Below are 27,733 nucleotides of genomic sequence, written 5' to 3' on the forward strand. Positions count from 1 at the left end.
CTATGCCCTTTATTTCATATCTAAACATATTCAAGTTTCAATTAAAAAAAAGTACTATAATTATCATCCAAATAGAAAATATCACTGTTAATAATTCCTATATTGCTCTTAGAGTCATTTAACATGTGATAATCTAATACTGTACCCACTAAAACACTCGCCAGTCTGCGCTTGTGGAGCTAAAAAGAGAATGCCGATAGTGGTAATCTTCTGTTTGTGGGACACTGTCAGTGGTGTGTGCACACCCAGAAGGGGGCCATGTTGTGTGAACTCTAATCCCCTCTGACAACAGAATGGTACAGTCCAGTAATCCTCTCTCTGTTGCTGTGGCAGCGATGAGAGGGTTTTGGATGGTAGGTAAGACTCCAGTCGCACTAAAGACTTTTTTTTTTATACCATCCTGCATTGGATAAGTAGCAGGCCGGGCAGGACTTGACGCCGTTGCAGCTCGCAGGACAGGGGTAGGTTGTGCGAATAGTTTCGTGTTTGTATTGTGCTGCCGTGAGTGGTCAGTTGTAGCCCTCTTTGGCTAACCTTGCGTGTGCAGCTTGGATGTGGAAGTGACGCTGTGCACACTCAAAGTTGGGACTCAACAGTGCGAAGTAATCTGTGTCATGACATCTCAGTATTGTCAGTTGATTGCTTCAAGCCCACAGCTGTTTCTTTTTTCGTCAAAACATTTAACATTGCTTTCTATTCAAGATAACTATTCAAATCTGCTGAATTATTTTACTTAGTACCACGGTCAGGGTTGGTTTTAGATTAAAAAAAAGCTCTCCTCTGATCTGCATTTTTGCACAGGCGCACGTCACATCGGCTCACAGCTTGTTAGAACAGGTTTTGTAACAGCTTCTTTGCTGCTTCCAAAAGGAGGTTTTGGATGATTTGATTTAGCGGCTGTGGTTGCAGAGCATTTGATTTCTGGCCATTGATATGCTCAGTATTAAAAGAAAATCAACGGGCGGGCCAATCCATTAAGGTGCTTTTAAAAGAAGTGATCCAGTTACCCGTTTCAGTAGTCTGTAGGGATTACACCAATGTGCTTACGGCATTCAGGGCCTGCTGAATGGGATCCCTCTGGTTTAGCATGTGCCCAGGCTGTATTTGCTCTTGGTGTCTTTTTACGTCAAATATGTAACCAAATTTGCATCTCACCATAGGACATCACATTTGAAGAGAATGGGCCTTGTTGTCTGCTGAGTGACTCCCTCTACCTGGTGCACTTTGAAAGATTTTGGGAGCGAGGGTAAAGATATACTTGGGGTATCATCACAGCTGCTGTTGTATTGACCAATTCTGACACTCAGCACGCAAAATGGTTTTAAAGATTCTAAATGAATTAGCTCCTTTTTAGGAAATGTAAATGGATCATTTTAACACAGTAAGAGGGCCTTGTTTCTTTCTTTTTTTCAAATGTTTCTTATGAATTCAGTTCAGTTCAGTTCAGTTCAGTTCAAGTTTTTTATTCAGCCATGGTGTTATTACAGACACAATAATAACAACAACAGCAAAAGCAAAATATTCAATGCTGAATAGGAGCATGAGGAAGACATTGTCTTATAAATTTCATGCCCCTTTTTTTTTTTTTTTTTTTTTTCTCCAAAATCTGAGCTGGCTCTGAACAGACGGCTCACCGGTTTTTGATGTGTGTTAGACTATATCAAGGTACAAATAATACTTTACATCTAAATCAATAACTGTTTCAAATTCAGCATTGGTTCTTATGTTTTCTTTGCTTTCGTATTTTCCAAGTACTTTTTTTTTATACATTTGATTGAATTGAGTGATTGTGTTACATGATTTTTGAACAATGTCCAAAGAATTCCATAAACTGATCCCTTTTACAAGAAACCCCTTTTGTTTTTGTGAAGTGTGTGAAAATGGAACCCAGAAATGGCCCTTTCTTCTGTTGTTACTATCTGTAATTAACACAAATTTGTTTTGAATATGTATTGGCACCAACTTATTTTTTACTCTCCACATAATTTGTAGTATTTTAAATTTGACCAATTCATTAAATTTCAAGGTCTGCAGTTTTATAAACAGTTTGTTTGTGTGATCTCGTGGACCTTTGAGAGTCACAATTCTTATAGCTTTCTTCTGGAGTAAGAACAGCCTTTCTGTATAACTGGTGCATGCATTTCCCCACACTTCAATACAGTATGTTATATAAGGAACTATTAAGGCTGAGTACAAAAGCTGTAATGAAGCCTCATCCAACGTGTGTTTAACCATTGACAGAAAAATGGTGAGTCACGCGGTGAATAGATACAAAAATTGAGACGAGTGGAATATTCTGGCGAAACACAATGACAACATTTTAATAAGCTTTGATGGGGCGATATGCAAGACCAGATAAGTTTGCCCATATCTGGCCTGTCACGATAACACATTTGAAGCTCGATATATTGAGGCAGGAAAGTATCGCGATAAACAATATTATTGACTCTAACGATACTCGATACTGTCAACTCTCGGGCATAAAACGGACAGTAGACCTTTATTCTAAAAGTGCATCATCACATCCTAAACTACCACATAAGCTGCAATAAACATGGATTATAATGTAACTCAATTTGCTTCAGTTAAAAATCAAAGTTTTACAAAGAAAAATAGGGGGAAATGCTAATAAATGTACAGCCCAAAAGTCTATCGTTTATCTGTTATTTACTGAACGATAAGTCGATATAGTAATTATCGTGACAGCTCTGAATATGTAAAGATATGGATGTGCTCCTCACCAAGACTCATATGAAGTTGCATATTTTGAATAATGATAGATTGAAATAATGTTGAGAACATTTTTAAAAAATAAAAAGGGATTTGCCTCAGACTTGCGGCAAAGTTGTCAAACCCGTTAAATCCACACAAAACATGGGTCTCTTATTATTCTGTGCGCTACCGACTAAATCTACTTAAATTCATATTGCATCTAACTTGGTTTGGTTTGTGTGTTAGCAGTCAAACCTTTAAAAAGGTTGTTATTGCCTAAGCCTCAGTTTAATGCTGTCGATGGCAGCTCTTTTATTCCTCATAACATTGTATAAATGAGACATTACGTAATATTCCCCTCCTGTGCTCCAGCGTCCAAACCATGTCAGAATTATATCACACACGCTTAAAACCTGATTACGTTTGCCTGAAACTCATCGTTGTAAAGGATTGCTCTTTTAGCTTTTTGACCTGTGCAGCAAAAGAAGTGAGTATTAGTTGACAGACTAAATGTTATGATTAATTGATAATAAGTTGCAGATTAAGCCTCTAAATATACTGCAAGAATCTTAAAGAAACCTTCCCTTTGCTGATGAGAATGAAGTATTTTTGGATCTTGTGATTGATGCTGTAAGAAAGACATGATGCCGCTTGCTTGGCCTCTCACCAAATAACACCTCATAAAACATTTGATTTATTCAAACAGAACCGATAACTCAAGGTCATATCAGGACAAGGCTGGATCTAAACTGGACTAAATGGCGTAAAGCATGTGTGAACCCAAACTTAAATGCATGACTAAAAGCATTAATTAAATAAATCATTAATTAAAATAATAAGATCTTGTACCACCTGAAGAAGGCGTGGTTAGGCTAATCATGCACTTGGCTTTTGTCACAAGATAAAGTCATATTAATTTCCCAAGTCACAATTCCGATTTGATCCCGATTCACGCACACTTAGTAGCTTTAAATTACCTTTGAGAGCTAACTAAAGCCAATTGCTACTTTGGAGAGTTCACACTTCGCAGTGATTGGTTAATTCCTGCTGTCACTCACTCAGAGTGTTGAGACTGACCAATACGAGGGTGAGGAAAATGGATCATGAAGATGTTTCATTGTCATCGCACAGCTCTACTCAAAACTAATGATCTACAACTTCCTGTTCCAAGCCCAAAGGAATTAGTGCATCCTGTTGGCCTTTTTTCACCAATATCAATGCCATCTGTTCGACCCGTCCAAAAGATAAACCAGGGGAATGCCTTGTTTAACTTGGCAATGCACATATTTAATATTCCACAGCACAGGAAATAATCAAACCACCTCAAGCATTTTTGTATTGATTGTTAGAGGATAGCATTAAATCGCTCTAACATTGATATGATCTTAATATTTACATCAATGCTGGCAAATGCAGTTCATTGTTATACTGGCTGTATTACTATTGTCTCTAGAGTAGTTTTAAATTCCTGAACAGATTAAATAAATGGCTCACAAGCAAGTTCTACTCGCAGCGTTTGCCGATGGAAGTGACCATTCAAAGTAAAGAAGAGTGTAACGGAGAGATTCCCTGTACTGCACGTGGCTGAGTACCTATGATCTTGTTATTGGGTCAGGGCATTGGCTTCACTAGCACACTTCTACTCTGAGCATAAGTAGGTTTGCTCTATATTTAGATGCTGATTCCCGACTCTTAACCCGTAACTAGCCTGCCTACCTTTGAGTGTCTTAGCCCAATGAGCTGTTCACAACTGTGTTCATTAGTCACTCATTTATTATTAGGTTTGCTGTCCAGGACTACTACCTCGAAAAAGAGGTTTTTAATCTCAATTACCTCAAAGGTTTAACAAATATACTAGTTATATGTGCACGAGGTACGAACATCTAACTGCAATCATGTTATTCATTCAATAAAAACAGCTCTCTCATTACGCTTTCAACACTCACAGAATTCACTTTTAAAACAAGTCACAGGACTATGTCATAAGAAAGGATCTGCTTTGTTCTTAAGGGATTTCTTCACTGGACGTAGACAGACCATTGAGAAGAACTTGTGCTGTTAATCCGTCACTGATAGTGAAGACTTTAACATGCAACACATGCATCTTATTGTGGTCAATGTAAAACCTGATGTGCAGGGCTAAACATAAGAAAGATGAAGTTAATCTCTTTTTTTGGAAATGCCATTCATCCATTACATTATGTTGTAAACATTCAGAAAAGTTGGTGCTACTTAAACAGTAAACCCTTGATTTCTTTTGTCCTCATGGATTGTTTCTCCTTCTGTGTTTTCTCTCTCAGGTTGTTGCTGAAGCCCCTTTTGTGTTGTTAGATGAAGTTCTGTTCACATGTGAGAAAACCCCCCAAGAGGAGGAGGAGTCGGGGCAGCGTTTGACGCCCGCCCCGGGCCTCAGCCCGACCCCCTCCCTACAGGAGGAGCAGCCTCAGGACCAACTGCATTTTCTGGTAGGGTTATGGCCTTTACTGTGTCTGAGTCGACATCAGCCGCCTTTCCACCCGCACATTTGTTATCCATTATTATTATATTAAATGTTCCGTTCTCTTTCTCTGCTTTGATCACACACAATATTACATACTTGAAATTACCATTGTGCAGAAAAATAAAAGTATGCACCATATTATTCTTACATTATGCAGAATGCTGTCGTCAGTTTCAACATGGTCAGTGAAAATGTGAAATGATGAAACCTCTGTAGGAAAAACTATTTGATGGATTATGTAAGGCTGGGATTATTTTGATCTGGTCTCTTGGAAACAGGATGGTTGTACATTGGCACGGTCGTCCAAATCAGGTTATTGACACAGTTTTTACTTTTGTACTTGACAAACTCCCAATTCTACTAGATATTGAATAACAAATATTCTTAAATCTATGTTTATTTGTATGGTCTTTGTTTGGATAGAGTTCTAGGTCGAGTGTTAGAAATCCACCATTTTAGGGAATATTTTAAACATAATCCACTGACTAGCATTATCTAAAAAGGAATTCAGAGACTCCATGTAACATACTGCAGCGTCCGAATGCATCTCAATATTTAATATTTTCACATCTCGATTAGATTATTATTGCAGAATCCACCAGGAATCTAAGAAATCTTATTTTGACTAAACAATCCTTTTCTATTGAAACTTTAAATTTGCAGAATGAAAAGCTGCTTGAGAGAGTTTTCATTGTTCTTTAATGCTGCATATTGTCTTGCTGTGTCCTGAGGGTTGAGTCTGGTTCAGCTTCAATTAGCCTGTCTGTGTGTGGCCTCCCCCACTGTCCCACAGTCGTGGTGGTAATACTCGATGAGTTCTGTGGCCACACTGAAATAAGCTGATTTCTCTTATGCTGCTCCTGCATGTAAGCTGCATTTAGAATAATTAAAGGTGGCTAAGCTTGCAAAACCTTCATCTCTCATGTATCAGAGGTCATTATGTAAATAAAAGTCAACAAAATCGATCATATTTGTGTTGATTTAACTTTATTTTAATTTGCTTTAGGAAAGTGAACTAAGCAAAAAAAGAAAAGAATGTGAAAATCTTGAGCATGAAGTAAAAAAGCGGCAAAGAAGATGTGTAGATTTGGTAAGTATTCTCATTCAGAGTGTTCAAAGTGAATGCACATTACATTCTATGCTGTATCTTTGTTTGACTAAAGGAGAGCCAGCTTGAAGAGCAGCGATGTAAAAATGATCAACTAAAAGAGGAGACAAACCTCCTCCGGAGGAAGGCACAGCTGCTCGACCAGGTCTGCTGTACAAACTTAAAACATTTATTTCTTCTTTTCACGTCCTGCTGTAGTGTTAGAGAAAGTATTATTACCACTCCTGAGGTCTGAGGTACACAATACAAGTTAGAGGTGTCTTGATAGTTTGTTTTCCTTAGTTAGAGTATGATCATGACAGAGTATCCAGAATAACTAAGAGACACACAGGAACCAAAAAACTGAAATGAGGAAAAGACAAAAAGTCTGCACAGCTTGCAAAGCTCCAACCAAATGATTGCTCTTCATCCAAACGAGTGACGTCGACTCGGCCCTTCATCAGACATGAGAACAGATGATCATGACTCATGTGCCCAGCATTATTTTGACTTTATTTCCGTGGCATCTTTCTGCTTTAATCAGTAGCTCAGGAGGTGCCAGTTCTTGCCCAGCTACTCCCCAATGACTTCCTACATTTTTCCATTAGCTCGATGGGTCCGAATTCATTACTTTCTTGGTGAAACTCCTCCTTTGAACCTGGATGCACAGCATTTATTTTCTTCAAGCTGTTTTCTATATCACCTGCACACTTTGTCCCACAGTTAGTCAGGGATTCTCAAGGCATAAGTATGTGTGTGTTTTATTTTTCATTAATATAACTTAAATGTTATAGAAGAAATACATTATGTACAGGATTTTGACGCAAAGGTATCTAAATTTGAGGTTATGAATTCACACAATACCTTTGGTTGATTGAAAAGCATTTAGCTACATTTGTCTGTGTCACTTTTCAGACTCGGGCTGAAAATGAGGAGCTGAGGGAAGATCTCTCTGAAGTGACTGCTCAACACAATTCAGTTCTCAAGGAGAACCAAAGACTCCGTGCCAAACTGGAGAACTTAGAGCAGGTCCTAAAGGTACCAATCAAGTCAATCACTTCTTAACAGCCTATTGTTGTGCGACACATGGTTTACATTTTCATTATCTAACAGCATATGCGAGAGGTTGCTGAGCGAAGGCAGCAGCTGGAATTGGAACATGAGCAGGCACTGGCCATCCTTAAGTTCAAACAGGATGAAATCAAACGACTACAGCGGGTAAGTGACAGAACAATAGTATAAGTCAAAATGGTCAATAGGAAGTGAAAACCTTTTCTAATACTAAGTACAGAGTGTTATAAATGGTCCTCTTTCACTTACAGGCTCAGTTATTTGCCAAAAGGGAACATGAGGGAGTGGTTCAAATGCTGGAGGTATTGTATGCTCTCATTACTTCAGTTGCTAGATGAGCTTTAGTCAAATTGTTTCCTGTGTATTTTGTTTTAGGACTTGGTTCAGCTTGTGTTGCAGAGGGAGCTGGTAGGGTATTAGTTGGCCCTGTTTTAAATACGCTCATTTCCTTCCTCTTACTTTATTTGTCACCCTTACAATCTGCCTCGTCGCTCAGTCGCACAGTGTCACATAATAAAGTCTCATTCCTTTGAACAGGACATTCATGTGATACTTAACTTCTAACATGAGCTTTGCACTGATCAGGACCACAACTGCTGAAGTCCTGATTGACCTTTGATTAAAAAGATACTATCTTGCCGCTGTTTTTCAAAGCATGTCTTTCTTTTTTCTTTTCTGCTTGTTTCGTTAACCAGAGTACATTGGACTGCATGCAGGTACTGATGAGTGCTTCTCCCCCTTGTCCCTGTTTGTGTTGTCTCTTGTTTTTTTGTTTTTTTAATTGTCTGGCCCCTAAACTTAACCAATAAACAACTAGAGTTTCTGATTTAACACTGGTTGCAATGATCTCCATATTGTTGGTGACTTGGCGACTTAGCTTTGCTACTTTGTAAGGATTATACAGCAAACAGGAAGCTTTGTGCAGGAAACACTCACCACAACCGGAAATCACCATTTATTTAAGTTCCACGCATCAACACAAGTGTAATTTTCTCATTTGTTTGCAGAACAGTTAAATTCCAGGTGCCACAGTCTGAATTGTAGTTTATTGAGTTTTTCAAATATCGATCTATTTATACAGCCCCTCCCCCACACGCACTTATATATTAACTGTATAATATTGTTCAATCTTTGAGGAATATAATAAGGCTATTGGTATAATTAACATTGATAAAGGTTTTGGACCCTATTGATTGTGTTTGTTTGTGCACGTCAGTCAAAGGTACGGGATCTGGAGGATAAATGTCGCAGCCAGAGCGAACAGTTTGGCGTGCTCTCCCAAGAGCTGGAAAAGTTTCGGCTGCAGGCTTCAAAGGTGGATGTTGCCGACTCTTCTCTCCCAAACAATCCCAGCCTCTCTGTTCTGACTAATGGACTGGGCCTCACTGCTGACAGGGGTAAGCCACACCACTGTATCAAGAAAACAAGCCTCTAAGATGACAGTATAACTATATATTATACTATACTACTTTTCATCCAAGAGAGAGTGCACAATACAGTAGTGTTAAACGATAGGTTCTTGTTACATTACCTTCTGGCATAATGTCTGATTTCTAATATCTGGTGTAGCATATCAGAATATTTCATACTAATTACTCTTTGCATCTTTCTATTCTTATATTTTTGCTACATCTGCACCACCGTGGTGTGTTTTAGACTGCAGTGGCTCAGTGGATATGGTGTCTCTGGGTGAAATAGCCTTCTGGAGCCTGGAGGGGGGTGACACTCTCTCCTGTCCGGAGGGAAATGACCTGCTCGGTACTTGTCTGCCTGTTACTCGTACTGTTGGTGACTGCATGTTCTCGCATTCAGCCTCAGAACCACACTGTACCAGAGCATGTTATATTTACACGAACAGAGCCCAGAGGCTGAGGTGTGAGGTTTCTGTGGACAGCGACCCAGTTAAGCCCCTTAACACTGCTGGTGTGACACAGGTAGCCATGAGGCAATGTGACCTTTGAACCCAGACAGATGGAGACAGGATTTTTCTCCACTGTTTAATCAGCCCGGTTCAACCTTGAGCTCCTGCATGTCAATGGGTAACCCCACCCACCTAGCTGCTTACATAGTCAGGTTTACCCGAGGCATAATTGTTGAGAGTTATATCTAGAATTGTAATTATTGCAAACATTTTTGCTTTTCTGCTAGATGTGGCAGCTGCTCTTCGGATCGGAGTCACACCGCATGCTGCAGGACTGTCCCGGCTGCAGCGGTCTCCCGTTACAAAGCATCGGGAGCTGCCCACCATTAGTGTCAGCAAGTCTGTCTCCTCCTGCAGCAAGTCGGACTCTCCGCGCCTCACCCCCAAATCTGACACACGCCTCAGTCCTCATAAGTCCAGCCCCACACATGAGGTACCAACACATTTGCACTGTCAGTGTGAGCCCTCGACGCTACTGGACCATGCATTTAAAAAACCTTTGCTACTTGCACTGAGGTTTAATCATCATTTTGTTTTTTGCTGTTGTCCTCATCTCCATAATACCATAATAAAATAAAGAATTACATCAACATTGAACTTTACAAGCTTCTCAAAAGCACTTTGCATTAATACACTTTTCATTTACTTTACTTTGTAGCTACAGAAGTGCTTGACTGCTACGTCTTTAGCCACAGCAAGGGCTGTTTTTATTCTCATACTTACAATTTTTACTGATGCTGTGTGGATTTAGTGGATTTTAAAGACCTTCTTAGTTGTCTTTATTTCGTTGTGCTTGCTCGGCAATCCAGTTACTGGTCCTTACATCTCGGAAGTCATCTGCCCACATTTCAATAAAGATGATGTTTACTGAGATAATCCAATCTGTTGTGGATTATAGAAGTATAAGAGAAATTATTTTAATTGCTTGTGGTTAAAATGTGTTTTAGTATGTATGTATGTATGTATGCAGTATGATACTAGGTTAATATTTGAACGGTTTTCTCCACTTCATAGTCCGTAGTACCTTAATTTATGTTTAATGTTTTAGGTGGATACAGCCAGTGAAGTTGAGGAGCTGGACATTGATGTTGCCCCAGTGCCTTACACAGCCAACAGGGGAGCATCAAAGCTTCAAGTTTTTATTGCACGATACAGGTTTGTGAATACAGTGAAAGTGAACGTACGATTTAAACCAAATCAAGCTGCACATGTGACATTTAGAACTGTCTAATTAATGGTAATTATTTTATGTTTTCTAACAGCTACAATCCTTATGATGGCCCCAATGACAACCCTGACGTGGAGCTTCCACTTACAGCAGGAGAATACATCTATGTGTATGGAGACATGGATGAAGATGGCTTCTTTGAAGGTAGCCCTTACATAAGTGCCATTTACTGTTTTGCATTGAATTATTCTGGAACTTATAGTGATCTGTTGTGTTGCTTATCTTCAGGAGAACTTATGGATGGGCGGAGAGGACTGGTCCCTTCTAACTTTGTGGAGCGTGTTTCAGATGAGGATGTTATGGGTTCTCACCATCCAGAGACTGTGGATACCTCCCATAATTCCCTGCTAGACAGCAGCCTGCACAGTGCCAGCCACCAGCATTACCTCCACACTGGAGTCAGCGCCTCACAGAGGACAGAGGCCTCTGCTGCTTCTGGTCTTGTCTCAGCCCCTGCCTCAGCCCCTTTACATTCAGTGTCGGCCTTGGCTGTCCCAGCCCCTCTGACAAATGGCCTGGACTTGGACTTAGAGGAGGTGGGAGTGGACATTGTGCCTTACCCACGAAAGCTTGCCCTCATTAAACAGCTTGCCAAGAGTATCATCATTGGCTGGGACCCTCCGTCTGTGCCGGCTGGTTGGGGCAATGTTCTGAGCTATAATGTGTACGTGGACCAGGAGCTGCGGATCAATGTGCCCTTCGGTTCTCAGACTAAAGCAGTGCTGGAGCGCTTGGATATAAATCTTAAGACCTACCGCGTGTCCGTGCAGAGCCTGACAGAGAAAGGGCCCTCTGACCAGCTGCGATGCAGCATGTTGGTGGGTCGGGATGTGAGTGTGGCACCAACTCAGCTGAGTATTGACCAGGTAACCGCGACCACGGCTAACCTGGCCTGGCTGCCTAGCAACAGCAACTATGTGCACATTGTGTCCTTGAATGGGGAGGAATATGAACTGGTAAAGGCTGGCTGCTTCTCACTGTGCCTCACTAACCTCTCACCAAGTCTGCAGTACACTGTCAAAGTGGAAGCTCGGCCCCATTGCACACCATGGGAGTTACCTGTGGAACGGCGCGAGCACAGGGCGTCGACCATCACCTTCAAAACACTGATGGCAGGTTAGCAATAGTATTGTCCGATTTGTTTAACTTTGTGCCAAATTCTATTTAGGCTGTGGTTATTTTTGTTGCGTTGTTTTTCATATAGGTCCTCCTGATGCTCCTCTGGATGTCCAGCTGGAGCAGGGTCCTTCCCCTGGCATTGCTCTCATCAGCTGGCTGCCAGTTACTATTGATGCTGCAGGGACCTCAAATGGAGTGCGAGTCACAGGATACAGCATCTACGCTGACAAGAAAAAAGTATGCTCAGTTACTCAAAGAAACCAAAATACTTTTCTATGGTTACAATATCAAGTTCATTACCCTGCTCTCTGTAAAGTGCACAAACATTTATTTCTGTGACTCCAGGTTCTTGAGGTGTCATCTCCGACCGCAGGCAGTGCCCTGCTGGGCCCGTCTCAGATCCAGTCCCTGCTGGGTGCTCAGGAGCTCACTGTGCGCTCTATGTCTGCCCATGGGGAGTCTTGTGACTCTTTGCCAGTAAACCTACCCTTCAAGATGGATGCCATCCTCACAAGCCCCTCTGTCACTCCTCCTGTTGTGCCACCACCACCCTGTATCCCAGTTTCCCCTAGTAACCTTCCATCTCCTGTTTTCTATGGAAATTGTGCTGCCAAAGTGTCCATGTTGCCCAGCAGTTTGCTGCCAAACCCACAAGCCACTACTCATGTGGTGGAACCTTTTGCCAATCTTCCCAATGCACTCCCTGCAGAGGATCCCTCTGTTCTGCATGTAAAGGCCTGGGCTAACCCCTCATCAGCTGCTGCCTTGGTTATGGGCGGTTCATTATTTCCAGCATCCTCCAACACCACTCCAATGGTAGGGTTGTTTAATCTTGGGAATAATTTCTTTAAAGTCGACGGTAATTTTTTTTTCTTTGTATTGTGTTTTAGGTTAGTGTAACATCACCCATGTCCACACTTCCCTCAGCACTTCAAAGGCCTACACAAGAACCAGTCATGTCAGCGGCAGTGCTGGAGCAAATCCGGGACACAGAAAGCCCTGGAATTATTCGCCCATTTCCGTCTATAACAGAGTTTTTTGAGGACCCCTGTGCCAAGCTGGAGCCCGTCCCCACTCCCCCAAAAGCTACGCCCACAGACCTCCTCTTTCCACCAGAGAGGCGCCTCCTGCGACCCCCCAGCACTTCACCTCTGGATTCAGAGGTAGAAGACGAACAGGAAAACACACGCTTGGTCTCCATAGAAGAGTTCTTAAGACCAGATCAGGAGCCGACATGCAACAGAAATCAGGTGATTTGCTCAGCTGATGTGTCGTCTTCTCCTATGCACGTGTATCAGGCAAATGCTGTGTATATTTTCTCCCTGGAAGAAGAGATATTTTACCTTGATAATCCTAGTTAAATATCAGCGAAATACAATAACGAATAAAATGAAATAGGCACATTAACAAACAGGGAGCAATTAAAAACAAACCTCATGTACAAGTCAATGAATGCAAGTGGCTCTGAATATTCTGTACATTTGCTGTGATATTAAGGTTTTTTCTTACACATATCTTTCAGATTAGTGTGAAAGGCCTCATAGAACCCCCCAGTAACTACCATGCAGATAACTCAGACTTGTCTGACATCTTGGAGGAAGAAGAAGAAGACCTCTCCTCTGACCACCTCGGAGAAACTCAAACTATGGGATATCTAGCTGCTGCTACCAGGCAAAAAGTACAACTTTGGTTCATTCTTTAAACACTTTTCTTGTTCTTTTTGTTGTCTCTTCAAATTGGGATGTCTTTCATTTATTCACTAATCATTTTTATGTTTGTTCTTTTCTTGCATGCCTCTTTGTTTGTGCATATTTTCTACTGATCCACCTTTGACATTAAAACCCCTGCTGCTTTGACGTATGTAGTCCTGCAAACTGGACTCCCCAGACAGTGAGGAAGCTCTGGAAAGGATCCTTAAATTGCCCTCACAGGTGTATCAGACCAAGGAGCTCTTCAGCATTACAGAAATGACAGAGGAAGAAGACAGCAGTCTTCAAGATGCTTTATCAGCACACACTCAGCCACGGGCCAGGCCCAGCCATCATGTACCCAGGGACATGAGGGAATCCAGGCCACAGCAGCGTGTTCTGCTTCACCACTCCAACCCCCACACACAGGCACAGGTCCCCCCACTTCAGCAGCATTTACAAGTGCGTCCCAAGACAGTACCCAAAGAACCCTTGTCCAGGCATACAGGCCTGCCTGTCAGATCGAAGACGGCGCACAGGGTCCATTATGCAGACCCAGTGGACACCACCTACCCTGAAGAAGACACAAGTATTAACCGGGCCCCGAGCTGCAGGCGGGTGTCCTCTCGCTGCCCTCCCCAGCCAAACCCCCAAGGCCGAGCACTGCTCAAAGGGCTTGGGGACCGCCTTAGGAGGGAGGCCATGCTCAGGAGCCAAATGGCTGCCACGAACATTGTCAGCCATGGCTCTAACCCGACAGGACCACACCCAATTAGCAAGTCTGTTCACACTGTGAGATCTCCTATGAGCCAAGCAGCAGAGATAGATATAGATTATGGCACAGACAATGAGGAACCAGTGGAGTGTGGCCGTGGAGAGGTGGTAATGGAGCAGATGAGCTCAGAGTGGTGGGTTGAGGGGGCTCAAAGGGGAATGAGCAGACAGCCAAACCGCCGTGGGCCCAAACTCCAACCACCTGCAAATACTGCAGGACAGCAGCAATGGGTGTGTTGTCCTAGATCTTTTCCTACTTCTCTTCCCTGTAGAAGTAGGCACACACTAGCTATTCCTACACCATTTGTATTTCTGTTTTCTTCATGTTCCACTCTCTCACCTCCTCAAAAAATAGTGGCACGTTGAAAAAAATTTACTTGAAATAAGTGCATTTGCCCTTTATTTGAGTAACACGTTTTGAGATTTTTTTCTATGAGGCAAGTTTTTACTTTTAAATAGAAATTAAGAAAAAATATCTCATAGCAATTAGTTACTCAAATCAGGGACACATTTACTTATTTCAAGAAGATTTTACTTTTTCTAGATGAGTTTTTGTATCAAACCCTTACACTGTTGCTCATGTTTTGCAGGAGGCCAACCAAATCTCTTCAGCAGAAGCAAGACCATCATATCGAAGCCGTGCAGAACCTTCCAAGTCATTGGCAATGCAGCACAGGCCACAAAAAGGTTGGAAATTCCTCTATGTGCTCTGACGGGGTCTTACATCTGTGCTCTGTTCGTAAACCTCCCTTGCCTCACATGACAGTAGTCAGATTAGCACCTTGAGTTGGACGGGTGGTGGATCAGTGGGAGGAGGTGCTAAAGTTGCAGTGAAGCAATGGGTGAGCGCCGGCTAAGCTGAGGACCGGCTTAACACAAAGTGGCTTCTCATGACAAGAGGAAGTGACATTAAAATAGTAACATCGATTAGCAAATGAAAAAATGACAGTTAAGAAAAGCCCTTTGTGTTCGTTTTAAAATATGGGCAAAGTGATGTTATCCAAGTGATGAAATGTGTGTAGTAATTACAGATTTTGCTGTAGCTGAGTCTTTCCGGTTAGTATTCTTTGTCTACCCTCCGTATATTGTGTCAATAAGTGTAAATAAATAACATAAGCCCATCAGAGCAGCACTCACTAAATCAATAAAAGTGTGAAGTTGTCTTTGTGACTCTTACCAATGAGGAGCTTTTTCTTCATTGTGTATATTTCACTCATTTGTATTTTTAGTAATTTGATAAACAACAGTGCAGTTATTGATGCTGGTCAATACTTAGCCAATCTGTTGTTCCTGAAGCTTTATTGCAGCTTCGGGGGGAGCGTCTCCAGTTTTTTTTTTTTTTATTATACAATTTGATCTTCAAATGTATCTGAATGTTAAGTGAAACGGTCTTTTCTGTGTTGGCCTCTTTCCCCTCACATTGATGTGTTTGTGTTTTTGAAGGTTGTTTTGAATCACCAAAGATGAAAGATGGCAGCAGCATGCGCCTCTTTGTGGCACTGTTTTCTTATGATCCTGCTTTTATGTCCCCGAATCCTGGTGCCACTGAGGAGGAGCTGCCTTTTACTGAAGGACAGATTATCCAAGTAAGCATGTCTGCGCTCTCCACCATATACTGACATGGAACCATTTTTATATCAAATATCATCTTTAATTCTATAATAATTCAGTGTAGAAGCATTACTTATCATGAACATGTCAGATAAACTTTTACTTCCATAGGTTTATGGGGATAAAGATGCTGACGGATTCTACCAAGGAGAGTGTGCTGGGCGTGTGGGCCTGGTGCCATGCAACATGGTTTCTGAAATCGAAGTGGAGGATGAAGAGACACAACAGCAACTTCTGAAACGGGCTGTTTTGTCCACAGTCGACTCCATTGACAAATTAGGTATGTAGCAGATTCATGGTCCACACACAAAAAAACGTGGTTGTATTGATAAGTACTGCATATTATTTATGTTTGTATGTTTTTATGGGACCCTGTGACCTTTGTCTATGAACTAGAGCAAACCGTTCAGCTGCCTCTCTGCAGATGGAGATGGTTTAGACTTTCACTTCCGCTTGTTTTCAGGCTGTGTCTACTGCTCGATGGTTATCATCACTATTCGCTGCTTTTTTCATTGTCTCTTTGTCCCATGTATTTCTCTCAATCTGTCGCTCTTTTGTTGATTTGTGGTATTTTTGATTCTTTAAACTTTCATCAAGGCTCTTGCATACATGCACAGCTTCCACGTCGTGCTGTTCCTCCACCGAAACCCAGGCGGTCCAAGAAAGGTGTGTCTTACTGCGTTTGTGGCTTTCCGTCTCTGCCTCAGTCTCATTTCTGGTTTGCCTTTCTCTCTTTCACTTTAGCCGTTCTTTCTCAGTTTGAACTAATCCTGCAGCATCCTGTGTGGTTTTAGGCACAAAATTAGACACATTTTCAGTGTATCTATGATCATAATTGGAGTAACATTTTATTTATTTTGTGTATATAGTTTATCATTATTTGTTTTTTCTTTGTATCAATCCACTTCTATGTTCTCTGTGCACATCTGAAGTAAATTCAGTATACTGCCTAATCTCCTAATTAGGCAGTATACCTAATCTCTGCGTACTAGACTGTGTTCTTGACTGATGGCCTCATTCATTAGATGAACTACACCTCATAGTAGTTATCCACCTCACATCATGTCTCACAAGCCACAGCTCTTTTACAATATGTATCTGCTCATGATTTGGATGTGTGTATGCCCTTCACTTATGCTCTTTCATAACTTTCTTCCTTTTAGTGGAGGTTACTACACTCTGGGAAACGAGTCAAGGTTTGTCAAAGCTGCTTTATTTGCATGTTAAACTTGAAGTCTACTGGAGACCAGCAGGCATCTCTACTTCTTTACTTCTCTACTTCCTCCTTCATGATCACACTAACTTGCCTTGCAGTTAGAACATCAACATCCAAGCTTTTTGGACTGACTGAATTTGAACATGGCAAAAACTATTGGAAACTAAATGTATGTCAGAAAGGTGTATAGTTTATTGTCTAACAATCTTTTTTGTTCCTGTTTTGTTCATTTTTTCTGTTACCATTAAGGTCTTGTGTTTTACTAAATAAATCTTGTTCCTTTCCTCAGCATTGCATGAGACTGTTTAAAGAGGACCTGTTCTTTACCAAGCAGTGATTCAAAGACAATACTGTTTCTCTGTCTTCAGCAGATCCGAACAGGACCACTGCTGTCGCTGCTGCTTGTGACACAGGGGCAGTCGGAGGCGCTCCTGCTCAGTTGCCTAATCCTGGTCCTGAAACCCGCAAGATGGTGGCCATCTTTGATTATGATCCCAGAGAGAGCTCACCCAACACAGACATAGAGGTCTGTTTAACATTTGTATCTCAATTACTGTACCGCTTGGCCTTTTTTAAAGATGTTATGTCTCTCTGCAGTCGGAGCTGACCTTTAGTGCAGGAGACATTATACATGTGTTTGGAGACATGGACGAAGATGGTTTCTTCTATGTGAGTACAATCATGTTCTTTTTTACTTAATGCCTGTGAGCTCATTTTTCTTCTGACCATTTCTGTGATGACACTTACAGGGGGAGTTGAATGGACAGCAGGGCCTGGTGCCGTCTAACTTTCTGCAGGCTTTACTGGGCACTGATGCAGCAGCTCAGCATGCTCCAGAGCCAAAAAGAGATTCCCAGGTATTTCCATCAGTTCAAGCTTTGCATGATCATTCATGATTTTTTTAAATGCAGTTGTTTATTGTTTTCTTTTTATTTACCGTCTTGCTACATGCAGAAGCACAAACGAAGTGTGCACTTTGAGACGTGATCGTAAGTTCATTTTAGAGCTCAATGGTCAACGCCCTTGTCCTAAAGCCCTAGTTTTATCCTTCTCTCTTCACAGCCCGACTCCCGCCCACAACCCAGACAAACCCTCAGTTTTCATGTAGCTCCCTTTGAGCCAGAATCAAGATGCTTTAACAGCACACTGACAACTGTGCTTTCTCTCAAAAGGCTGTCAGGACACATTGGCAACAAGATCCAGAGACTCCAGCAACGCAGGAAACGCCCTGCAAAAGCATGGAGGCTCCTGGCCCAGACCAAACGGAGAAGACCCCATGTGACTACAGCAGCGTGTCAGAAGTGGTCCCAGCTCCAGACGGGGCGATGGACACAGCTCCAAAGACAGCGGTGGTCCCAGATCCAGAGGCAGAGGTGGGGCCAGATCCAGGGGCTGAGGTGGTCCCAATACCAGAGGCTGAGGTGGGGCCAGACCCAGGGGCAGCGGTTGGGCCAGCACCAGAGGCGGCAGCAGTGGTGGAAGTGATAGAGACCACAGTTCCAGCAGATAGTGCCCCACAGGAAGACAGTCCAACACAGGCCAAGAAGAAGAAGAGCTTCTTCTCCAAAGGCAAGAGACTCTTTAAAAGGCTGGGCTCTAGTAAGAAAGAATAAGTCATGTCAAACTAATTGAAAGCACTTTTCCTGGTGTTGTCTACAGTGAGTCAGAGAATATTAGTAGTCACTCCTACAGATGCCTTAAATAGCTTTTTGTACAGCGGATACAATTATTTTTTTTGACCATGTTAAAATGCTGTTGTCAAGTCTGTTGTCAAGGCTTCATTTTGAGAAACCGTATCAAAGTAACAGACTGTAACCTTGATCAGCATGAATGAACCACTCAAGACTTGAGCCTAAAGTCCAGCCCTTTTTTATGTTATTTACTATAAAAACCCTTTTGCTTACACAGAAGCCACGCAATCTATTACTGATATATTCATACGCATTACAAGCAGCAGTCAATCGTCCTGTGTGGCTAAAATAGTGCACTATCTGCAAAAACTATCTATGTTTATTTACGCTAATGCTATTTATTTATTTATCTATTTATGTATTTATCACTTTGCACAGTTTAAGTGGTTTTAATTTAATACCGTTTTAACTATTAGACCCCGGTTGTCGTATTGTTAGGAGTCAGTGTCCTATTCTGTCGTGCATGTGGACTGTGGAGATGTTCGAGTGTTACACTGTGTTGAGGAGCTTTCATGTGGAGTGTGTGCAGTGCACGGCTGCACGGCTGCACAGCATAGCTGCCAGTCTTCTGGTAAGACTGAAAACAGCTGCTTTTCTCAGACAATATGACAGGACATAAAAGTGGTTAGTGTTAGAAAAATGTACTACTTTAATGTTCTTACACGTAATGATCCATTACTGTGTTCTCATTTAAAATGTTGTTGCCTCAGTATCGTGGCATTTGTGAATTTCTTTACCAGTTTAAACCATTGAAAAACACTATCAAACTACAATGATCCACTGCCATCACTTAAGTCTCTTTTTACTGAAGCGTCATTGATTTCAATCCAGAAAACTTTGCAACAGGATGTGTCAAAGCTGTATCGTTCTCTTGTCATCTTTTGTGACACATATTGCTAGTCGCAATGTTGTTACATCATTAACTGCTTCCAGTGTTTGCCCCTCCTCCTCACACTAGTACGAAGTATTAGCTGTATAAACGTGAAGTCCCCCAGCAGTGCCATGTAGTCGTGTGAATGTGGGGTTATGTCCAGTTTTAGCATGGGCTCTATTGGCTCATTACTCAGGTTTAATATATGCCAAGCCGCTCTTTCAACTCTTCAACGCCAAAATCTTAGGTGCTTTGTCTGTTGAGCGTAACAACTTCCTCAATGCTGGCCTGATCACTTTTATGTTTGTAGTCATTAAACACAAGACGGTGCAGTCGTGTGTATTGTTTTGGACTTCTTGTGGTAGTGGTGAATGATGGACACTTTAGATGTACAGCAGCCGGGACAGAGGCAAGACTGTACTTATGTATTTATTTGCTCCACTTTAGCTCAAATGTACAGTGAATATTCATACTGTTGTTCATGGCCTTCACTGAACTTCCACGTGTAGGGCCTCATGCCTCTGTCAGTGTTCATGCAGCTAGTACACCGTAGCTTGGACATTTAGCCTTATACCAAGACCTTGTTTAGTCTAAATATATGTTTACAGGATGTGACTGCATGTAATGTTGAACTCATGTTTGGCCTTATTTATGTTGGTGTGTTTGAGGCTCATTGGTTTGCAATATATGCGACTTGTAAATGCAGTGCAAAGCTGTATATGACACTGTATTTTTACAGTGCGTGATGAACAGTGTTGAATGTGCTGTATTTTATTATCGCACTGAAAGGCTTTGTTTTCAATAATTATTGTTATGTGTGGAATCTTATTGCTTTTATTACACTTTTGAAAGATTATTGTAAATATTTTGTAAATAACGTAGATTTTTCTGCACGCTCAAGTATTGTCCATGAAGCAAGTTGCACAGAAAACATGGTCACATGAAGTTGTGATGCTTTATTTAAATATGAAACTTTTTACAGAATTAAAAGTTTATTTTTACATAAAACATGCAGTTTTTCTTTTTCATCAATTCTACATTGGTGCATTGTATGTTTATTAACACATGTTTATGTACATAATTGCAGGATACAGTGGTAAAGGGTGAAAGCCATGTCTGCTCTGCCGTACACCTCCCATGTGAGTGAACTGACACGGTGGGGAGTGCACAGCTGAGAGACACAGCAGGTTCCTCTTCTTCACTTCCTGTGCGCAGCCTCAGTTTGTCCCTGCAGCCAACAGTACACTCATCCATAAAGTAGGAAACACTACACTGTGGCCTGGAGTTTAGTAGTGCTTTCTACTTTATGGATGACTCCACTGTACTTCCACGATGCCTCTTCCATCTTCACTTGTACTTCTTCTTGTGCACCTGCTGAAACTCCACAGCTGTCCACCGCAGCCCCACCCAGACCCACTTTCATGCTCTCATGCACAAACCGACATTTCTCAACTCGAGAAATGCACACCCTTTCACAAGCTATTTTTTCCTCACCCAGTAAATGCACACTTCCCAATTTGTCTATTAATATACGTCAGCTCAATTTTACATTTTTACATCACATTTTCAAAACTATCCCCTCTTTCTATTCCCACATATTTAAAAAGCTAACAATCCAACAAAAATGGCTGTTTGAGGAAGACATTTAGGCCGCCATGATTATTTTTTCCCTCCAAGTCAAAGCCCAATGAGTGCATTGTACAAGAATCCTAAAATTCACACTCTTAGATTGAAATTAATTAAATAAGACAATTAAATACAAAGGTCATTTTAATTAACTACTATGTTATTATTCCAAGTAAACGATAATACACGTTTCTTAGGTCTTGCTCTTACTCGTTGAAGAAAAAAATAGAATTTAATTGTATCGTTACTCGCTAATAATCACATTTAAATGTAGCATACTTCACCTCGACTTGCTGCTCTTTCTGTTCCGTCGGCCGGGGAGCCTCACAGGTGTCTTCTGCGAGCTGAAGAAATGGGTGAAGAAGAAGAAGAAGCCGTCTCTTTTTGAAGCCTTCACGAACACGTGATGTAACCACAGGAAGAGGTTTAACAGTCATAGCCGCCCTCTTTCTCGCCTTCCGTCTTTGTCTCTGCCACATGCTTCAAATGTCCAACTTTTAAACTAAAGAACGTAATCTTAATCCAAGTCTACAACAGCACGTGCACGTTCTATTCCAAATCAATAGAACATGGATTTGCTGTATATTTGAAATGAAGCAGCACTAGTAAGAAAAGCAACATCTTCTCTTGGGTTGCTGTAAGATGCAAAAATCAAAAATAAAACGGACAAATGTAAAAAGATTTTGGTATGGTGCAAACGATGATGTCACTTATAGACAGTTGTGTCCAAAAGAAGTTCCTCTGGAGCACAAGTGCAATTCAAGGTTGGGCAACAGAGGAATAGAATGATGAGATTACAGGCGATGCTATCACAATACTGTCATGGTCCTGTCACTTGATTTATATGTGACCTAAATCTAACGTTATTAAAAGCTTTGTGGTTTGGACCTACACATACAGTATACAGCACACAGCGCCTAATAATCTTTTTTTTCTGATTTGAATTCATGCTTAGACAGCAGTCACTGACAGGAAGTGAGGGTTACGCGACTTGGGTACCTGTAGTCTGTGCAAGACTTCCTGTGAAACCCTGCAGTTTATAGTTGCACATATGACCTTTTCTCAAGGATCTTTCACACTGTCAGTTTCTGTGGGGGAGTTACTTTTTATATCATTGTGAAGCACAAGGGATTTGAGACAGAAGATATATTTTTATAAAAAAGGCTGCAGATTTAATTCCCCTACAGATCAGTTACGAACAAGAAAGATAAGCTACATACAATCAGTTTACTGGATTTGCTTTTAATATAACTCAAGAAGCAGTCAAAAGTACTCGCACATTGTGATTCACACCGTGTAAACCTCCTTCTCAACACAACACAGGTGCGCTGGAGTCTGCGCCTTATTTCCCATGAGTCTGTTGGCCGCCATTAAGAGTCGGTTGAAAAGACACAGACGTCACAATGACATTAATACCTTTGTTATGCTTTGGCAGGCGAACGATCTGAAGAACCGTTCCTGTGTCCAGTGACATACAGAACAATGGACTGGGCTTTTATGAAGTGCAGAAAGGCAATGAGTAATCTGCGGGAAAGAATAGGTATTGCTACACTTTTTTGGGGGGGTCCCTTTATAGCTTGAAATACAATTCAAGAATATATTTAAAAAATGACTTCAATAAAGAGAAGATTCAGCTTATGGTTAAGTTTAGTTTAGTTCTGACCTTTAACCTGCATTTGACTAATCCTCCCCCCCCCCCCCACCCCCACTGCCAAAATCCTGCCACAATGTCCCAATACAGGGGCACAGTGACTTTGCACAGTGTTATGTGGAAATCATGGGGCCTTTGGAAGCCCACCCTGCTCACTGTGATACTCGTGTCTTATCTAGAGCGGCAGCCATTTCCCCTCCCTGCCTGCTACGAGTCGCCTCTGTGTGTCGACACCGCCAGTGGGCCTCAAAGTTGCCGAAACCGTACTAAAAGCTTGCAGGAATTGAGATGTTCTATGAGCAAAAATGTTGTAGCTTTCAGTTCTGTAGTCACTTTCTGGACTGCGAGAAGGAGGAAGTTAGGTCAGGCTTATGAAACACAGCAGTTAAAATGTGTAGCTTTGCGCTGATAATGTCCATCCCCCATTCCCTTAACTTCCCCATCTTTTGTCTATGCAGGGTTTTAATGCAAGCTTGCCCTTGTAGTTCATCATGAAACCTACAATTTGAATCAATACAATACTGCACTTTTGATCTTCATGTCTGGCTCATTGGCGCTTGCCTTGACATCTCCAAATAAGGGCAAAAACTCTGAAGCAAGCACCAATGAGGTGACAGGATTGTGTCTTTTTATGTGTGAAAGAGTGGCGCTTCTTTTCTCACAGATGGTGAGATGTTACACGTGCGTGGGGCAGTGAGAGGGCGGAGCTCAGGGTTTTCCTGACTGGGCTGAGTGGCTACAAAGCTATGAGAAGTTTCACTCTGAGTTAGCAGCGCACAGCAAGATTTCGACCACAAGAACTTTTTTCGTTTCAGTTCATTGAAATGGATACCTGAGCTTGAAAGTGTATCAAAGGTCCTATACCTGATTTATTTTTTTTATTTTTTTTTCAATTAAAACTGCTATATTAAAATAGATAGTTGATAGTTGAGATCCAAACTCATTTTTCTAACATATTTGTTGCATCGAAATTTGTCACAGGGACAAGGAACTGCACATTTCATAACCCCAGGGTCATTTTCACAAAAATGCCAGAAAACTCACCTGGAAGTTCATGACGTTGGTACAAACTCTTTATAATTAGATGCACAGTGTTTTCCCCATAAAAGTCTGAGCTTACAACATACTTGAGGAGGACAAAATACATTTCATTCCATAACTAGAAAAAAAAAATCAGGTATAGTTCCTTTAACCTTGAGCCAGATTTTAACTGCAGGAATATAAAAATTCTATACAATTCTAACATCATTTTAACACTTTTTGTTCTAAAATGCTACTAGTTTGTAAATAGTTTTTAAATATAGCACAATGATGCATTTCAAATAAATACACATTAGATTAGTTTATTTGAAGTAAAATAAATATTTATAGAAAATAAACACATTTAATTTAGTGTTATACATCCAATAGGAACAGTTCACTCAGGGCAAATTCCATTTAGTTATTTTAAATTTTCTGACAGCCCCTTGACGCCTGTTATAAAGTGGAAATGTCACCACAAGCTTTATCACAAAAGTACTTCTAAAGACCAAAGTGCGGCCCGGGGGCCAAATATGGCCCCTCAGGCTTCTTGTTTAATTTGCAGATAGACAAATGGTTCTTTTTAATTTACGTTTAATCATCCGTACGACTAAAACCTCAAAGGATAAAATTCATAAGTAAGGGTGTGGGGAATGGCATAACAATTTTGTCTTCATGCACTGCCACCTCTGTATAGAATAGAAGAGCACACATCTGAGCAGACCTAATGTTAGGTATGTCAAGAGTTTGTATTTGGCAGTTTTAGTTTACACAAACCCCATTTTGTTACCTTGCAGTTTTGTTTTTTAAAGTTGGTTTATTTATATAATACATACACCTCGGTAGCCTCATGGATAATGGGTAACATGTGTATTACACCACTTCCTCGGTCATTAAACATTAAACATTGTTTAATCAGATCGCCGTCTGGCACCAATGTTAGTTTGATTTCTGCTTCCACCTGGAGGCCACAGGTGACACTGCATGGGCACCGAGATGATCTCAGGTAGGAATGGCGCTTGAAAAACAAGTCAACTCCTATCAAAAGTAATTTGGAATTGTAATGAATTCATAGCAGCACTAAGAAGGTTGGAGTGTTTATGAATGTACCGTTTCTACAGACACAAGTTTCTTACCTCAGTAATACATTAACAAACTAAACGTGAATCTGAACATTTAAAAAAAACAGATTTATTCAAGATAACAGTTATCAGTACAAAGTAATTTTACAAGGACATGAATGAGTAACACTGTGGTCAAAATTCAATAGTTTCAAGCTTGATCAAATGTAGGTTTATGACTTCACTGCTGTATCTCTGGATTTGTAGATAACTCCTCTGCTCTTCAGCTCTCGTACCACACCTTGAACAACGAACATATCAAACGTTATGTAGTTATGCAGCTGCAATAAACCATTTGTTGAATTTTGAAGTATCAAAAAGCTCCATACCTGGAGGTAATCTTCCCGTCACTGATACTGCATACACACCCGGCTTGAAGTTACCTGTAACGTTAAATACATGTTACAAAAACAAAAAAGCTCAGTGATATATCAGTTATTGCCTCGATATTAAAAACTGTTCGTATGAATTAAATTGTACCATTTTACAAATCAATTTTCCGGCATTTTCTTTCATGGAAAAACGTTGATTAAAGGATTTCGTACAAAGGACTTCCAACAAACAAAACCTCACCTATCCTCTGCCATTTGGCTACCCAGCTGTCCTCGGGGCTCATCATGGCTACAACACTAAACAAAACAAAACAGACATTGCAATTACACTTATCATCCGGTGCAATAGCAATAATTAAAGAAAGAACGTCTTATTTTACCCATCAAATGACGAACTTGTGCACTCGTACACCATTTCTCGATTCCCCTTCATCTGAAGGTAAGACTCACAGTTGTCACATCCATCGTACTCAAACTGGTCAATAGTCTACAACACAGAAAATATGTTCTCAATTATTTAGTGTAGATGCGTTTGAAGAGCATTTCAATGCTATATGAACAAGATAAAGTTTGAGGGTTTGCTATGGACGCAAGCGGAAAAGCTAATCCTAGTGTTTACTTCGAAATGTCCTCGTGTTACCTTTACTAGAGAACAAAGGAGACACGCTCGCAGGTGACGAAGCTCTTTAGGGACAGTTTCCAATGCCATTGTATTCGTTATTTATCGAAATTGATATAAATGTTCGCTTTAGTCTATGCGAAGAACTGTTTTGGATATTTTTGTCGCCTGAGATATACGTAATTGCTTGGAAAGTGGAAGGACCCCAAACAGGCGCCGCGGCCAACTCTTGCCTGTACAGAAAATGTTTTTTATTTTTTTATATTTTTTTTTGGTGCATAACTATTATACTTAAATAATGAGGACTCTTAGATATTCATATTACAATTCCGTTTATGATTTTTCCAGTGAGTGTAAAAATGGTACCTGTCAATTATGTTGTATACACTGTTAAAAGTAATAACAGCGTAGTCTAAAAAAAAAAAGTTTGATTTTGATGCACGATGAGATTTCCATTTCTGAATCACCCGAAACTTCTAAATGTTTAAATGTTTGACAACATTGTAAAACGTACAAATAATAAAATGGAAAACGTTTGTTTCTATAGTGACGACTGAGAATTCTTTGACTGATTGAAACGTTATGATTTGTTTGGCCATTCAACGGTAGGGTTTTGATGAGACGAGAGACAAGTAAGGTAGATAACTTTGAAAGAAATGTAGTTGCTGGATATAAACTGTGTTAAGGTTGCAACTTTTGTCTTGCCAAGTGCAGCCTGTTAAGTAGGATTATCAATCTTTAGATAAATGATTTTTCTGATGACAATATTAACTGTATATGTTTGTTCTGCAGCCTCCTCTCAGCTGAAAACTTAAACATGACTGAAGCTGATCATCAACTCCCTGATACGGTGAATCCGAATAATTTCCCTGCCAAACTGTGGCGCATGGTAAACAACCCTGCCAACAGTGCCATCTGCTGGGACATTTCTGGTGAGATTATTGTTATCGACCAGCTACTCTTTGAGCGACTCATCCTGTCTCCTGATTGCACAAACAATGAAGACACTTTCAAAACCACGCACTTCTCCAGCTTTGTTCGCCAGCTCAACCTGTATGGCTTCAAAAAAGTAGAGTTAGCCTCCACAACTCACTTTTTCATGACTTCCCCTGAGAGGAAAAGCACCATTCATAATTTCCAGAACCCAAACTTCAAACGCGACTGTCCTGCACGTCTTGTTAATCTAAAAAGATTAACAGTTGATAATAAGGCTAAAATAGATAGTGGTGTCAATGTAAAGTGTAGAGGTCCAAGTAAATACCAGCGCAGTGATGGCAATGATGGCAACGTTGAGAACCTTTTGATGGAGGGCAAGTATTAACATCTTCTAAAAATAAATGTAGCAAATGGAAAATGAGAGATTCACTCTTACATTTTACAGGAGGTGCATCTTCAGTTGGTAGAGGCTTTGGAGAGAAGAACAGCTTAGAGAAATTGATGATGATGGGTAAATAACAAGTGAAGAACGAGCAATACCTTTTGAGAAATGCCTAAGAGTTGCTCTTATGTTCAACAGTAAGTTCCTCTTCAGGTGTTAAAGGACGCAAGGACTCGCCTCACCCATACAGACAGCTGCCAATGCCACCCCACAAAGGAACCCCAGTCCCTCCCTATCGCCTGCACCCTATGGGTCATCCCTATGCCTCAAAATTGTCTTCCCCCCACCAGCAGGGTGTGGGATGTGGAGTGTATGGTAACCCTAAATTCACAGGAATACACCCGCAAATTGAACAGCACCATCCTGGCTTTTACTCCCCAGGTGAGCATCACAAACAGCTCTGAGAAAGTTACTACACTGTTATTGAAAACCTCTCTTTCCCTTTGAAAGCTTGTCAGTGCTACCCACCAGGACTTCTGGCTTTGCCCCATGGTATC

At 41.0% G+C, this 27,733-nt stretch overlaps 2 protein-coding genes across 2 annotated transcripts in view; one reads left to right on the forward strand and one right to left on the reverse strand.

The window, feature by feature from the left end:
- tspoap1 (TSPO associated protein 1) overlaps positions 1–19,146 on the forward strand; it is a 30,216-nt gene extending 11,070 nt beyond the window's left edge. The window contains exons 6-32 of the mRNA XM_079565856.1: positions 5,013–5,177; positions 6,219–6,302; positions 6,376–6,465; positions 7,215–7,337; positions 7,413–7,517; positions 7,622–7,672; positions 7,746–7,778; positions 8,587–8,767; positions 9,027–9,128; positions 9,519–9,724; positions 10,340–10,446; positions 10,554–10,663; positions 10,748–11,635; positions 11,724–11,875; positions 11,984–12,454; positions 12,529–12,888; positions 13,161–13,316; positions 13,504–14,331; positions 14,691–14,787; positions 15,544–15,686; positions 15,823–15,991; positions 16,309–16,377; positions 16,875–16,907; positions 17,299–17,453; positions 17,525–17,596; positions 17,677–17,784; positions 18,100–19,146. Coding sequence (XP_079421982.1) covers positions 5,013–5,177; positions 6,219–6,302; positions 6,376–6,465; positions 7,215–7,337; positions 7,413–7,517; positions 7,622–7,672; positions 7,746–7,778; positions 8,587–8,767; positions 9,027–9,128; positions 9,519–9,724; positions 10,340–10,446; positions 10,554–10,663; positions 10,748–11,635; positions 11,724–11,875; positions 11,984–12,454; positions 12,529–12,888; positions 13,161–13,316; positions 13,504–14,331; positions 14,691–14,787; positions 15,544–15,686; positions 15,823–15,991; positions 16,309–16,377; positions 16,875–16,907; positions 17,299–17,453; positions 17,525–17,596; positions 17,677–17,784; positions 18,100–18,540 — 5,499 coding nt within the window. The 3' untranslated portion in view covers positions 18,541–19,146. The remainder of the gene's footprint in view (positions 1–5,012; positions 5,178–6,218; positions 6,303–6,375; positions 6,466–7,214; positions 7,338–7,412; positions 7,518–7,621; positions 7,673–7,745; positions 7,779–8,586; positions 8,768–9,026; positions 9,129–9,518; positions 9,725–10,339; positions 10,447–10,553; positions 10,664–10,747; positions 11,636–11,723; positions 11,876–11,983; positions 12,455–12,528; positions 12,889–13,160; positions 13,317–13,503; positions 14,332–14,690; positions 14,788–15,543; positions 15,687–15,822; positions 15,992–16,308; positions 16,378–16,874; positions 16,908–17,298; positions 17,454–17,524; positions 17,597–17,676; positions 17,785–18,099) is intronic.
- A 5,833-nt stretch (positions 19,147–24,979) lies between these two features.
- On the reverse strand, positions 24,980–26,031 carry supt4h1 (SPT4 homolog, DSIF elongation factor subunit). Its single transcript, XM_079566862.1, has 5 exons — positions 25,880–26,031; positions 25,620–25,726; positions 25,481–25,536; positions 25,237–25,290; positions 24,980–25,148 (listed from the first exon to the last, which is right to left on the reverse strand). The coding sequence occupies exons 1-5, from the start codon at positions 25,946–25,948 to the stop codon at positions 25,081–25,083; spliced, it is 354 nt and encodes a 117-aa protein (XP_079422988.1). The 5' UTR covers positions 25,949–26,031; the 3' UTR covers positions 24,980–25,080.
- Positions 26,032–27,733: the final 1,702 nt, after the last annotated feature.

This window comes from Gobius niger (genome assembly GCF_951799975.1).
Source record: "Gobius niger genome assembly, chromosome: 11".
NCBI classification, from domain to species: Eukaryota; Metazoa; Chordata; class Actinopteri; order Gobiiformes; family Gobiidae; genus Gobius; species Gobius niger.